The sequence below is a fragment of the Drosophila erecta genome, unplaced genomic scaffold (genome assembly GCF_003286155.1).
Source record: "Drosophila erecta strain 14021-0224.00,06,07 unplaced genomic scaffold, DereRS2 tig00000126-arrow-pilon, whole genome shotgun sequence".
NCBI classification, from domain to species: Eukaryota; Metazoa; Arthropoda; class Insecta; order Diptera; family Drosophilidae; genus Drosophila; species Drosophila erecta.
The window spans coordinates 7,140,076-7,150,428 of record NW_020825209.1 but is presented as its reverse complement, the minus strand read 5'-3'; the positions used below and the strand labels follow the sequence as shown (position 1 = coordinate 7,150,428).

At 54.7% G+C, this 10,353-nt stretch overlaps 4 protein-coding genes across 4 annotated transcripts; 3 read left to right on the top strand and 1 right to left on the bottom strand.

The window, feature by feature from the left end:
• The first annotated feature begins 849 nt into the window (after positions 1 to 849).
• Positions 850 to 1,445, top strand: LOC6550394 (protein kish). The gene is made up of 3 exons (XM_001977740.3): positions 850 to 971; positions 1,029 to 1,138; positions 1,214 to 1,445. The coding sequence occupies exons 1-3, from the start codon at positions 969 to 971 to the stop codon at positions 1,317 to 1,319; spliced, it is 219 nt and encodes a 72-aa protein (XP_001977776.2). The 5' UTR covers positions 850 to 968; the 3' UTR covers positions 1,320 to 1,445.
• A 7-nt stretch (positions 1,446 to 1,452) lies between these two features.
• Positions 1,453 to 2,487, top strand: LOC6550393 (pre-mRNA-splicing factor 38B). The gene has a single exon (XM_001977739.3). The coding sequence runs from the start codon at positions 1,474 to 1,476 to the stop codon at positions 2,422 to 2,424; it is 951 nt and encodes a 316-aa protein (XP_001977775.1). The 5' UTR covers positions 1,453 to 1,473; the 3' UTR covers positions 2,425 to 2,487.
• On the bottom strand, positions 2,474 to 3,460 carry LOC6550392 (NADH dehydrogenase [ubiquinone] iron-sulfur protein 4, mitochondrial). Its single transcript, XM_001977738.3, has 3 exons — positions 3,262 to 3,460; positions 2,832 to 3,155; positions 2,474 to 2,776 (listed from the first exon to the last, which is right to left on the bottom strand). The coding sequence occupies exons 1-3, from the start codon at positions 3,309 to 3,311 to the stop codon at positions 2,596 to 2,598; spliced, it is 555 nt and encodes a 184-aa protein (XP_001977774.1). The 5' UTR covers positions 3,312 to 3,460; the 3' UTR covers positions 2,474 to 2,595.
• A 452-nt stretch (positions 3,461 to 3,912) lies between these two features.
• Positions 3,913 to 10,162, top strand: LOC6550391 (5'-3' exoribonuclease 1). Its single transcript, XM_026982493.1, has 12 exons — positions 3,913 to 4,176; positions 4,266 to 5,360; positions 5,417 to 5,725; positions 6,086 to 6,550; positions 6,607 to 6,875; positions 6,949 to 7,268; positions 7,321 to 8,214; positions 8,294 to 8,850; positions 8,911 to 9,423; positions 9,493 to 9,594; positions 9,655 to 9,735; positions 9,798 to 10,162. Exons 1-12 carry the CDS (start codon positions 4,102 to 4,104, stop codon positions 9,867 to 9,869), a joined length of 4,752 nt encoding a protein of 1,583 aa, XP_026838294.1. The 5' UTR covers positions 3,913 to 4,101; the 3' UTR covers positions 9,870 to 10,162.
• Positions 10,163 to 10,353: the final 191 nt, after the last annotated feature.

The window sequence follows — 10,353 nt, the reverse complement described above, 5'->3', positions numbered from 1 at the left end:
TTGATTTTTATGAGCGCGCTCAGTTACAATTGCATTGGCAGCACCACCGCACTCACACACGCACACACATGGGGGGTGCACTCGGTCGGGAGTCTTCGCTCCTGATCCCCTCGCGATTCCGAGTGGAAAACGAAAACGAAACGAAAACGGACCAAAAAAATGAAAAGATCCAAGAAAAACGCGAAAGCACGAGCGGACTAAAGCGAAATCGAACGATTTACTGACGCTCGCCGAGAAATGGCCAAAGCTCACCAATCGGAACAGCAAGGCACTGATTTGCCAGGCGGGCGATCGAAGTTGATCGGTTTATATGTAACAACAAACACAAAAAAAAAATACCCGCAGCGAATTAGAAGTTGCAGACAAATTGCTAGAGCTGGCCCACCGAATCGATGTTTATGCGATACTATCGATGTGGCTGAAATGTCACATCGATTGCTGTCCTGCACCAATCGATTGAAATCACTTGACCGAATAGCCCGATTCCATTGACACATATTTTAATTGAGTGTAGCTCCACTGCCAACGTTAATTAAAACTAAGTCAACTTTTTTATTTACTTTATTTCTATTTCTTTGCTAGCGGATAAGCTTGGGTCAAATGTGTTTGTACAAGATATTTTTACTAAGCCCTTATTAGTTTCAATACGTTCTAGGACGTGATTATAGACCGGTGCGAACTTGGCTAAATGTTCGATATTCTCCATTGCAGAATATTTATCCAATTTCCATGCCAGCAAAAGGATATGGGGCGCAATTAGATATATATGGCATAGGTATATACTTATTTTAACTCCTTAACAGTTTGAGCAGACTACATTCTAACAGTCGATTAACCTGCTATCGAACCAGTCAGACCGTGTGATTCCTATATTGGAACCAGTGCGCCTGGGCCGAGCTGATGGCACGTCACTAGTTTACCGCTTGTTGTCATTTTATCCCAAAACACGGATTTCGATTTGCTAAATCATGGTTTGAACCGCTCGCTTCACTGATATTTCTTACACTAACTCACGTTTCCCTCCACAGAGCGCCTTGTTTAACTTCCAAAGCCTGCTGTCGGTCATCCTGCTGCTGATCTGCACCTGTGCCTACCTGCGCTCGCTGTTTCCCAGCATCATAGACCGCAACAAGACCGGGTGAGTGCTCCCAATCCCGCCCTGACAAGTCCTCTGATTGTCACTACACTCAACTCTCGTCTGCTCTGTATCCAGATTCCTAGGCACCTTTTGGAAGCTGGCGAGAATCGGGGAGCGCAAGTCGCCGTGGGTGGGAGCCGCCTGCCTGATCATGGCCTTCACCGTTCTTTTCTGGAGCTGAACTCCTGCTGCCCGCATCACCTATAGGAGCTGAATGGCAACATAGATTAGATTATTCCTAACTTTCTAGGACTGTAAATACACGCTACGTTCTGCAGCACTGGCCGCACATTTTGGCCTTTTCCAACACTTTCTGTTTTTCGCGCTGGCTAAAAATGTCTGGCGAAGATGTGGACGAAAAGCGAGAGCAGCTTTGTCTCTTTGTGGCCGCCAGCAGGAAGCGTCTGCACGCCATCCTGAAGCGCTTCGGTTGGAGCGAGCGGGGGGTGATGGAGGCGAGTGACCACATCCTGCAAGACAAGGACGGCGCAACTGCATCGGAGGTGTTGCCATTGCCGGCCTCCTGCAGCAAAGATCCCGCCTTTAGCATCCAGCTCGATGACTCGACCATTCAGGGCATTGTCGGAACCGGGGGAGCACGACGCCTCCCGCTCCCTGCTGTCTCCTTTGATGATTTGCAGGCAGGACTCGACGCGAGTGAGCGGCTACTCATATACGAGCACGTTCTACAGCACACCAAGAAGCACCCGCAGTTCCAGGACAACGCCGCCTTCACCGAGGTGGTGGGCGAGACCCGGCGGGAGCGAAAGAAGCAGCGGCGCCACCGCAAGAGCAAGCCCACGCTCAACGAGGAGCTGAACCAGCTGGTCGGCCTGCAGATGCAGGCGCTGGAGAGGCAGTGGCAACAGGAACACGACGCGCGGCTCCAGAAGCACCGCGGACGGCACAATGAGCAAACACAGCACAGGGCGGTGACGGAGCGGCACCAGGAGCACAAGGGACGGCACGATGAGCCAGTGGAGCGGTTTCGGGAGCACCGAGGGCGGCCCACTGGGCAAACGCAGCACAGGGAGCGGCATAATCAGCAAACGGAGCGGCTTGAGGAGCACAAGGACCGAGGCCAGCGGCAGGTGCATCGAGTCTGGCGCCACGAGCACCGGGATTGGCACAAGCATCATAGTGGGAGCCGGCAGAGAAGCCGCAGTCGGAGTCGAAGCAGGGAACGCGGCCTGGAGAAGCAGTGCCATGGAGACAGGCGTCGCGAGGAGCGAGAGCCACGCGGACATCACCACAAGAAGCATCGCTCCCACACCTTTCGTCACTAGAGGCGCATGTGATTCACTCGCCTTCCACTGGCATCGAAACTGGCGGCCATTACATGGTGCTGTGGTCATTAGAGTCCAGCCGACTGTTTATTTGGGTACTCAGATGAATGAACAAAGCAAAAAAAAATAAGATAATTGTGGTCTATAATCCTGGCTAGCTGCGGGGGGCGTCTACTTGGTGGAGACGCGCGTGCGCTTGTTCCAGGCAAAGTTGATGCCGTAGTTCTTGACGCGCTCCTTCTTGGGCTTCTCGGCGCCGTCGACATACCAGCGCCATCCGTTGCGTTCGCAGAACGTGATGGCCTCCTCCTGAGATCCGAACTGCACGTTCATGTTGGACAGTGGATCGCCGCTGGAACACGATACGTTGACCAAGGTTGCCATGGCGGTGAACAGCAGCTACTTACCTGGAAGCCCAGCCCATGAGCGGATTTTCCCAGCGCTCGCGGTTGTCGAACTCGATCTGCCAGGTGTTCACGTTGTCCGTGCCGCTCTGCATGGCGTTCTTGGGCGGAATATGGATGCGCACACGCCGCTCTCGCAGATGCTCCTCCGGAACGCCGCTGATCGGGCTGAGATTGACGGCCGTGGGCACGGTGATCTTGCCACTCAGCTTGTTGCGCTGCTCCAGCTCGTCGGGTCGGGCCAGGGCCGTCTTGGGGTCCAGGGGACCGCCGTCCGTCGAGGCGGTGGATGCCCAGCGGGCAGCGGCTGCTCTGTTGGCCTGGTACCTGCAATAGCGAGATGCGATAATGGATTACTGCACAGGGCTGCCAGGGATGCAGATGTGGTAAATGCACACGGATGCACTTGCTCCGGCCAGGCGGAGGCACCTACAGCTGCAGGGAGGCAGTGCTTCTGCACATCACTTGGCGGAGAGCCGACATTTCGCTAGGCGGTTGGGGCTATACGGCAGAAATCGGCTTCAAAATACGAATTACGTAAAATTTGGAACACAAGCGCTTTTCGGTTCGGAAAACAGCTGTTCGCCTGGGCCAGTGTGACCAAACGAGTGGTGTGTGTTTTTATTCCAATTGGAAACAATATGGCCCCTCTAGTGGGTACTGTCATTGGGGTTCGAGTCTTAGCTAAGGGCGGAACTAGTTCCGTTGCCAGCGTTGGCGCAATATTTAAATAATTTTGTTTTCGTTTTTATTCAGCGTTTCAGGGTTTCAGCGCAATTTAAAATGTGCAGCTTGGGTAGTATAGTCAGCGCTAATACTAGCCAGAGAACTGCTCTCAAATGGAACCAACTGATTTGGAGGCCGAGAATTGCATTTGGCCAGGGCTGCCAGGTCAGTGATTTTAACCCCACCTACAGATGCAAAGCCCAAAATATTAGTATAAGGCCAAGCATCACTATAAAGACAATAAGTATATAGCCAAAAATCACTGTAAGCCCCACAAAGCAAGCCTTCAGCTAAATATCCATTCTAGTTTACACCGCGCCATTTTAATTTGAAGGCCTTTAAGCCTTTGTTCTTTCGGTGAAGCATCAAAACGGAATGCCATACCTGCCACAGAGTGACTGCGCAAGGGTGTGGCAACGCCGTACCTTCTATTGGCAAATAAGGTGTTAATCAATACATGTTCATACAGATAAAACTACAAATTTTCGGCCAGAACACAAATCGGTTTATCTAAATTCGGTTGATCAAGGAACAGCAGCGCGGCAGCATGGGCGTCCCCAAGTTCTTTCGCTACATCAGCGAACGGTATCCATGCCTCAGCGAGTTGGCGCGGGAGCACAGCGTAAGTAAATCTGAAGAGGATGTGGCTGTGGCTTTAGCTTTAGCTGTGGATACGATGCCATCCCATGTGCTGTATGCGCCCCATTGCAGATACCCGAGTTCGACAACCTGTACCTGGACATGAACGGCATCGTGCACAACTGTTCGCATCCGGACGACAACAACATTCACTTTCACCTGGAGGAGCACCAGATATTCCAGGACATCTTCAACTACGTGGACAAGCTGTTCTACCTGATCAAGCCGCAGCGTCTCTTCTTCCTGGCCGTCGACGGAGTGGCGCCCCGTGCCAAGATGAACCAACAGCGCAGCCGGCGATTCCGGTCGGCGCGCGAGGCGGAGCAGCTGGAGGCCAAGGCGGCGCAGCGTGGCGAGCGGCGGGAGCACGAGCGCTTCGACAGCAACTGCATCACACCGGGCACCGAGTTCATGGTGCGGCTGCAGGAGGGACTGCGCGCCTTCCTCAAGACGAAGATATCCACGGATCCGCTGTGGCAGCAGTGCAGCGTGATACTGAGTGGCCAGGAGACGCCCGGCGAGGGCGAGCACAAGATTATGGACTACATTCGGTACATGAAGGCGCAGCCGGACTTTGATCCCAACACGCGGCACTGCCTGTACGGCCTGGACGCCGATCTGATCATTTTGGGCCTCTGCACCCACGAGCTGCACTTCGTGGTGCTTCGCGAGGAGGTCAAGTTTGGGCGCAACGTGAAGCGAACCTCGGTGGAGGAGACGCGCTTCTTCCTGCTGCACCTGGGTCTGCTGCGCGAGTACTTGGAGCTGGAGTTCGATGCCCTGAACACCGCCGAGCGCAAGTTGGATGTTTCGCAGCTCATCGACGACTGGGTGCTGATGGGCTTCATGGTCGGCAACGACTTCATTCCCCACTTGCCGTGCATGCACATCTCCTCCAACGCACTGCCGCTGCTCTACCGCACCTACATAAGCATTTACCCGACCCTTGGCGGCAACATCAACGAGAACGGCAAGCTCAATCTGCGCCGCTTGCAGATCTTCCTGTCGGCCCTCGCCGAGGTGGAGCTGGAACTGTTCAAGGAGCACGCCGACGACCTCAAGTACATGAACGCCAAGACAGAGGCGTTCGACGTCGACGTCGCCGAGATCACCGAATCGCAGGACATCGACTCCGATTTAGGCGCCCTCATCAGCGAGAGCATGAAGGTATGCACTTGTTGCATTGTTCCATTGAATGCTTGAATGCCCGCTTCCATCCACAGCTCTACGAGGACGGCAGCGAGGAGGACTGGAGCGACGAGGAGGCGGTTCTGATGAACGAGTTAAAAAACTACAAGCGAAACTACTACCGCAACAAGTTCAATCGGGATCCGCAGAGCGACCTGCTCGAGGAACTGGGCCACCACTACGTCAACGCGCTGCAGTGGGTGCTCGATTACTACTACCGTGGCGTGCAGTCCTGGGACTGGTACTATCCCTTCCACTACGCGCCGTTCATCAGCGACCTCAGGAACATCGAGCAGGTGCAGATCGACTTCCAGATGGGCACCCCCTTTCTTCCATTCCAGCAGGTAAGCTTCTGTGGGGAGGAGGTTCCCTAGGAATGGTTATCAGCTAGAACGTGACGTTATGGTGATCTCATCAGGCTTATCATTTCGCAAAGATAAACGAGAGCAACACAATTTAGACTTTCACCAGCTTATCACCCGTGGAGCATATATCTATCTCCCTCTAATCCAATGCTACTACTAGGGCATTTGGTCAAAATGAGATCCTTTTAAGAAGTGGATTGTTCTCAAAGCAGTCTTCTCATCCAATTACCGTGTAACAATAGACATTTAGCCGCCCCTCAGCACCGTCGATGAGATCCATAGTTACCGCATATATCTACATACAGAAATACATAGATTTATTTAATCTTCCACATGCAGCTGCTGGCGGTGCTACCGACGGCTAGTTGCAAGCTGCTCCCCGCCGCCTACCACGACCTCATGGTGCTGCCGAGCAGCCCGCTGGCCGAGTTCTATCCGCTGGAGTTCGAGAGCGACCTCAATGGAAAGAAGCACGACTGGGAGGCGGTGGTGCTGATACCCTTCATCGACGAGGGGCGCCTGCTGGCCGCCATGCTGCCATGCGAGGAGCAGCTGTCGCTGGCGGAGCGGGAACGGAATCGACATGGCCCCATGTACCTCTACAATTACAGTGCAGAGGCGCAGGGTCCGATGCCATCGCATCCGCCGCTGAAGGCTCTTCCCGAGCTCTACTGCACGGAGGTGGCCAAGTGGTCGCGCGAAATCGCCCTCAATCTGCCGCACAGCGTGTGCGTCGAGCAGCCAAATGCGGCGAGGCATGTCTTCTTCCCGGGATTCCCCACTATGCAGCATCTGCCGTTCGACGTGAGTGACTCATGTCGCTCTCCATGCCCGCCCTTTATATGCTCCCTATTTTGCAGTTCGAGTTGCGCCACGACCGCGTCAAGGTGTTCGAACAGGTCAGTCGCAACCAGAACATGGTGCTGAAGCCGCGCAAGCGTCAGCTGGAGGACACCCTGGAGGCGGTAGCCGGCCAGTACCTGGAGCAGGTGGTGCACATCGGTTGGCCGCATCTCGTCAAGGCGAAGGTGGTGCGCGTGGCCACGCGAGATCAGCGCGTCGACGAGGAGGGAATCGCGCAGAACGATTCGCGGCGTTTCGACTCGGAGTGCAAGATGCTGGAGGAACAGTGAGTGTGAAGCCGCCGCCCATGCCTGCAGCCCCACTGCTAATGCTCCTCCTTCTTTGTCCTCCTCTGCTAGCTTTACCACCCGCATGGGAATAAAGTTTGCCAACTATGACGTGCTCGTCTATGTGCGCACCTTCGCTGGCAGCTCGACAGTGTTTGGCGCCAAGGGGACACTGAAGGTGCGCGACTCGTGGAGCACCTCCATCACCGGCTACCCCGCCCAGGGTGTGGTGGCCGAATTGGCAGTGCGGGAGAGCATGCGCAAGCAGTTCCACAGCGTGGAGGACTTCTTTCCCGTCGGCAGCACGATCTTCTTGATCACCGATCCGTATTACGGCAGTGAGGGAACTGTACAAGACCCACTGCTGGCCCACACGAATGGCCGCATTCAGGGTAAGTCCGTTTCGCCATGCCAAGACACCCCATCATCCGTTCATATCTGCAGTCAGCATCAGGGTCCGACCGGAACCGGAAGTAGGGCCGGCACGTCTGCTGCAGGAGGAGCGCAATCGAGACTTCCTGAACACCTTCCAGGTCTGCCATATGCTGAGAATCAGTGGGCGTGCCCTGGGACGCCTCACGGGCACCGTGTGGGTGGTGCTCGGTCCGCGGCGGCAGAAAATGGAGAACGTGACCAAGCACAACATTGGCCTGCAGCTCAAGTATCCGCGGCAGAACGAGGAGCGCGCAGGATACTGCTGCCGCACGAACAACCAGTGGTTCTACTCCAGCCTGGCCCTGGATCTGATGCGCGACTATTGCGAGCGTTACCCAGACGTGATCACCTTCTTTGGCGATACCAACGATCGCGCCGAGTACGTCTTCGAGCAGGACGTGTTCCCCAATCAGGTTGGCCAGCACCGCGTCGAGGATCTGGCCAACTGGGTGCGCCAGCAGCCGCACATGAAAGTGGAACGCATCTCCTGCGGCTCAAAAACGGTCTGCCGCGAGACCGTCGAGCTTCTGATTGCCGCCGTCGACGAGCTGCGCTCACTGCCCGTCAAGGACGTTAAGCTGCAGGTGAAGCCGCACTTGCTCATCAAGCCCAATGTCACATTGCCAGAAGCCTACCGACCACGGCGACCCGTGCGTCTCTTTGACCGCGTCGTCATCGTACGCACCGTTTACATGGTGCCTGTTGGCATTAAGGGCACCGTGATTGGCATTCACCCCGTTACGGATCCCAACCCGGTCCGCTTGGAGTGCGTCCATGCCGTCGACACCTTCTGCGAGGTGCTGTTCGACAAGCCCGTACCGAACTGCAACGACATCCACGGCATCGCCCAAGACCGAGTCTACAAGGTCCCCGAGAACGCCCTGGTGATCATCAACACGGGCGGTAAGTGGCCTATGCGGCCTAGCATAGAGTATTGGATTAGACACATACATGGCAATCCTTCCACTTCTTCTCCCTGCAGAGCAAGCAGAGAAGCAGACCGAAAACGAACAGTCGGTGAGGGATCCGCAGCCGAACAACACACGGGACGAGCCAGTCCGTGCGAGCAGTAGTCGCTATGTAACCGCAGCCGGGTCGACCTGGGTTCCGATCACGATGAAGACCCAAATTTGCGACGAATTCGTGAAGACGCGTGGCGACTCAAAGGCCAGGACGAATTCGCACAAGCCAGTGCCGGAGCCAAAGCCGGTGGCGCCGGACCAGGTGTCCAACTGGCGGGAACGCGTCAGTGCCCCAACAACCAAACCGCAGCCTGCGCCAGATAATTGGCGCAACAATCGCTCACGTCAACAAGGCGGCAGCAGCTTTGTTGCTCCACACACAAAAGATACCGCTGCAGTTGCAGCTCCAAGCACTGCTTACACTGCATCTACTGCAGCCACGTCCGCAACGGTGACGCCTCAGGCTCAGACTTTGGCGCTCATGTCGTTGTTGGGCTTAAAGAAGGACCAGGAGCAGCAGCCGCAACGTCCACCATCACCACCGCTGCCACAAGCTCCACTTCCCGGCCAACTGCCCGTAACTGCTTCCAGCCCAAATGCGCCTTTTGTCCACTCAGCTAACCACGTTTCATTGCAGAATCTGCCCAAGCCACCGCTCTTTTGGCAGCAGGAGGCGCAGGAGCACCAGCAGGCGCACGCGCAGATGGAGACCGAGCGTATCAAGAGCGCGCAGTGGTACAGAAGCCCTCAAACGGGAGCGGAGCGGGATCAGCCACCATTGGGTGGTCCGCCATTGAGGCAGTCCCTGCAGCGGATGCACCCGCAGATGCAGTATGCCAACGCATTCCCTTCTGGCTTCAACAACGGAAATCAGCCGCGTCTCAAAAACAACCATAACATGGCTGCGCAGAGCGCCTTCAACAACAACCTGCGCATGCACCACCACCAGCATCCATATCACCCGAACCAGCAACGGCAACAGCAACCCCTCCAGCAGCCACTCCCGCAGCAGCACCAACCGCATCAGCTGACGGAGTTCAACAATGCGGCCCCGCGATCGTCATCGATACAAGACTTTGTGCCCATACAGGCGTACCGTCCAAAAAAATCAATGCGCGGGCAACCAGCTGGTCGCCAAGATGCCCATGCCGTAAGAAAACTCACGAGGATGGATTAGGTTAGTCATTTCAAGAATCTCTGTCTTCCGCCTGTGTTGCAGCAATCGAAGAACCAGACCACAGACGGAAAGACCAGTTCTAGTCTTCCGGCACAATCAGCAGGCGAACAGGCGATTGGACTGATGCAAACGCTGAAGATTCAGGTGAGCATTGCTGCACGCCAAAGCCGTGGTTCCCAAACTAACGATTTCCTCTCGGTCCAGCAACCGTCTACGTCGCAGTCCGAATCTGTTGCGGTCTCATCAGGCAGTACGGACGCACCCACAGCATCGTCATCATCCCAGGTGATAGGAGAGAGAGTTAGCTACCCTGCATCATTTACTCAATCCATTTGCTTCTGTTGCAGGCGGCCAAACTAAGGAAACAGCGTGTGCCTCGCATTGGTGCCAAATTCGATTTGGAATACATAATGCATTGAGACGATATTACGCGGGATGGGGCCCACTGAATGAATTGATCTTTATGAATCCCAAAGCTCAACGTCCCGCGCCCGAACCTTGAAAGTTGACAAGCGCGTATTCTTAAGTTTAAAACCCACCTAACTGTAGGAACCTTGTAAACTTATATTATCTTATTTCCATCTCCTAGTCTTTGCGAGGCACTCGAATTGCCCCATACGATAGACTGTTTTTCTTAGAGTTGTGGATTGGAATACCGCAGTGAGACTGACTCATCTCTTAATTTTCTTGTAATAAACTCGACTTTTCCCCATATTGTGTTGCTACCGATTGTCAATATGCATCGGGTACATTAGCTACAATAAAGAATGGAATGGTTTGCTTCTCTGGAAATCTGGTGGCCTTTCAATGCAGTCCATACAAGTTGTGCTGTTAGTTAAAGTTGAAATGTGCATTCCAATCACATATCGGCACTCCATCGTAACCGAAACCGGAACCGGAAGT

Excerpts from the sequence above, each read along its gene's own strand:
- LOC6550394 (XM_001977740.3), top strand. Across the intron at positions 1,139-1,213 it reads ATAGACCGCAACAAGACCGG|ATTCCTAGGCACCTTTTGGA; the intron begins GTGAGTGCTCCC and ends CTCTGTATCCAG.
- LOC6550393 (XM_001977739.3), top strand. The coding sequence starts at position 1,474 with ATGTCTGGCGAAGATGTGGACGAAAAGCGAGAGCAGCTTTGTCTCTTT.
- LOC6550392 (XM_001977738.3), bottom strand. The coding sequence starts at position 3,311 with ATGTCGGCTCTCCGCCAAGTGATGTGCAGAAGCACTGCCTCCCTGCAG. Across the intron at positions 3,156-3,261 it reads AGCACTGCCTCCCTGCAGCT|GTACCAGGCCAACAGAGCAG; the intron begins GTAGGTGCCTCC and ends TCGCTATTGCAG. Across the intron at positions 2,777-2,831 it reads CTCATGGGCTGGGCTTCCAG|CGGCGATCCACTGTCCAACA; the intron begins GTAAGTAGCTGC and ends ATCGTGTTCCAG.
- LOC6550391 (XM_026982493.1), top strand. The coding sequence starts at position 4,102 with ATGGGCGTCCCCAAGTTCTTTCGCTACATCAGCGAACGGTATCCATGC. Across the intron at positions 4,177-4,265 it reads AGTTGGCGCGGGAGCACAGC|ATACCCGAGTTCGACAACCT; the intron begins GTAAGTAAATCT and ends GCCCCATTGCAG. Across the intron at positions 9,424-9,492 it reads GTCGCCAAGATGCCCATGCC|CAATCGAAGAACCAGACCAC; the intron begins GTAAGAAAACTC and ends CCTGTGTTGCAG.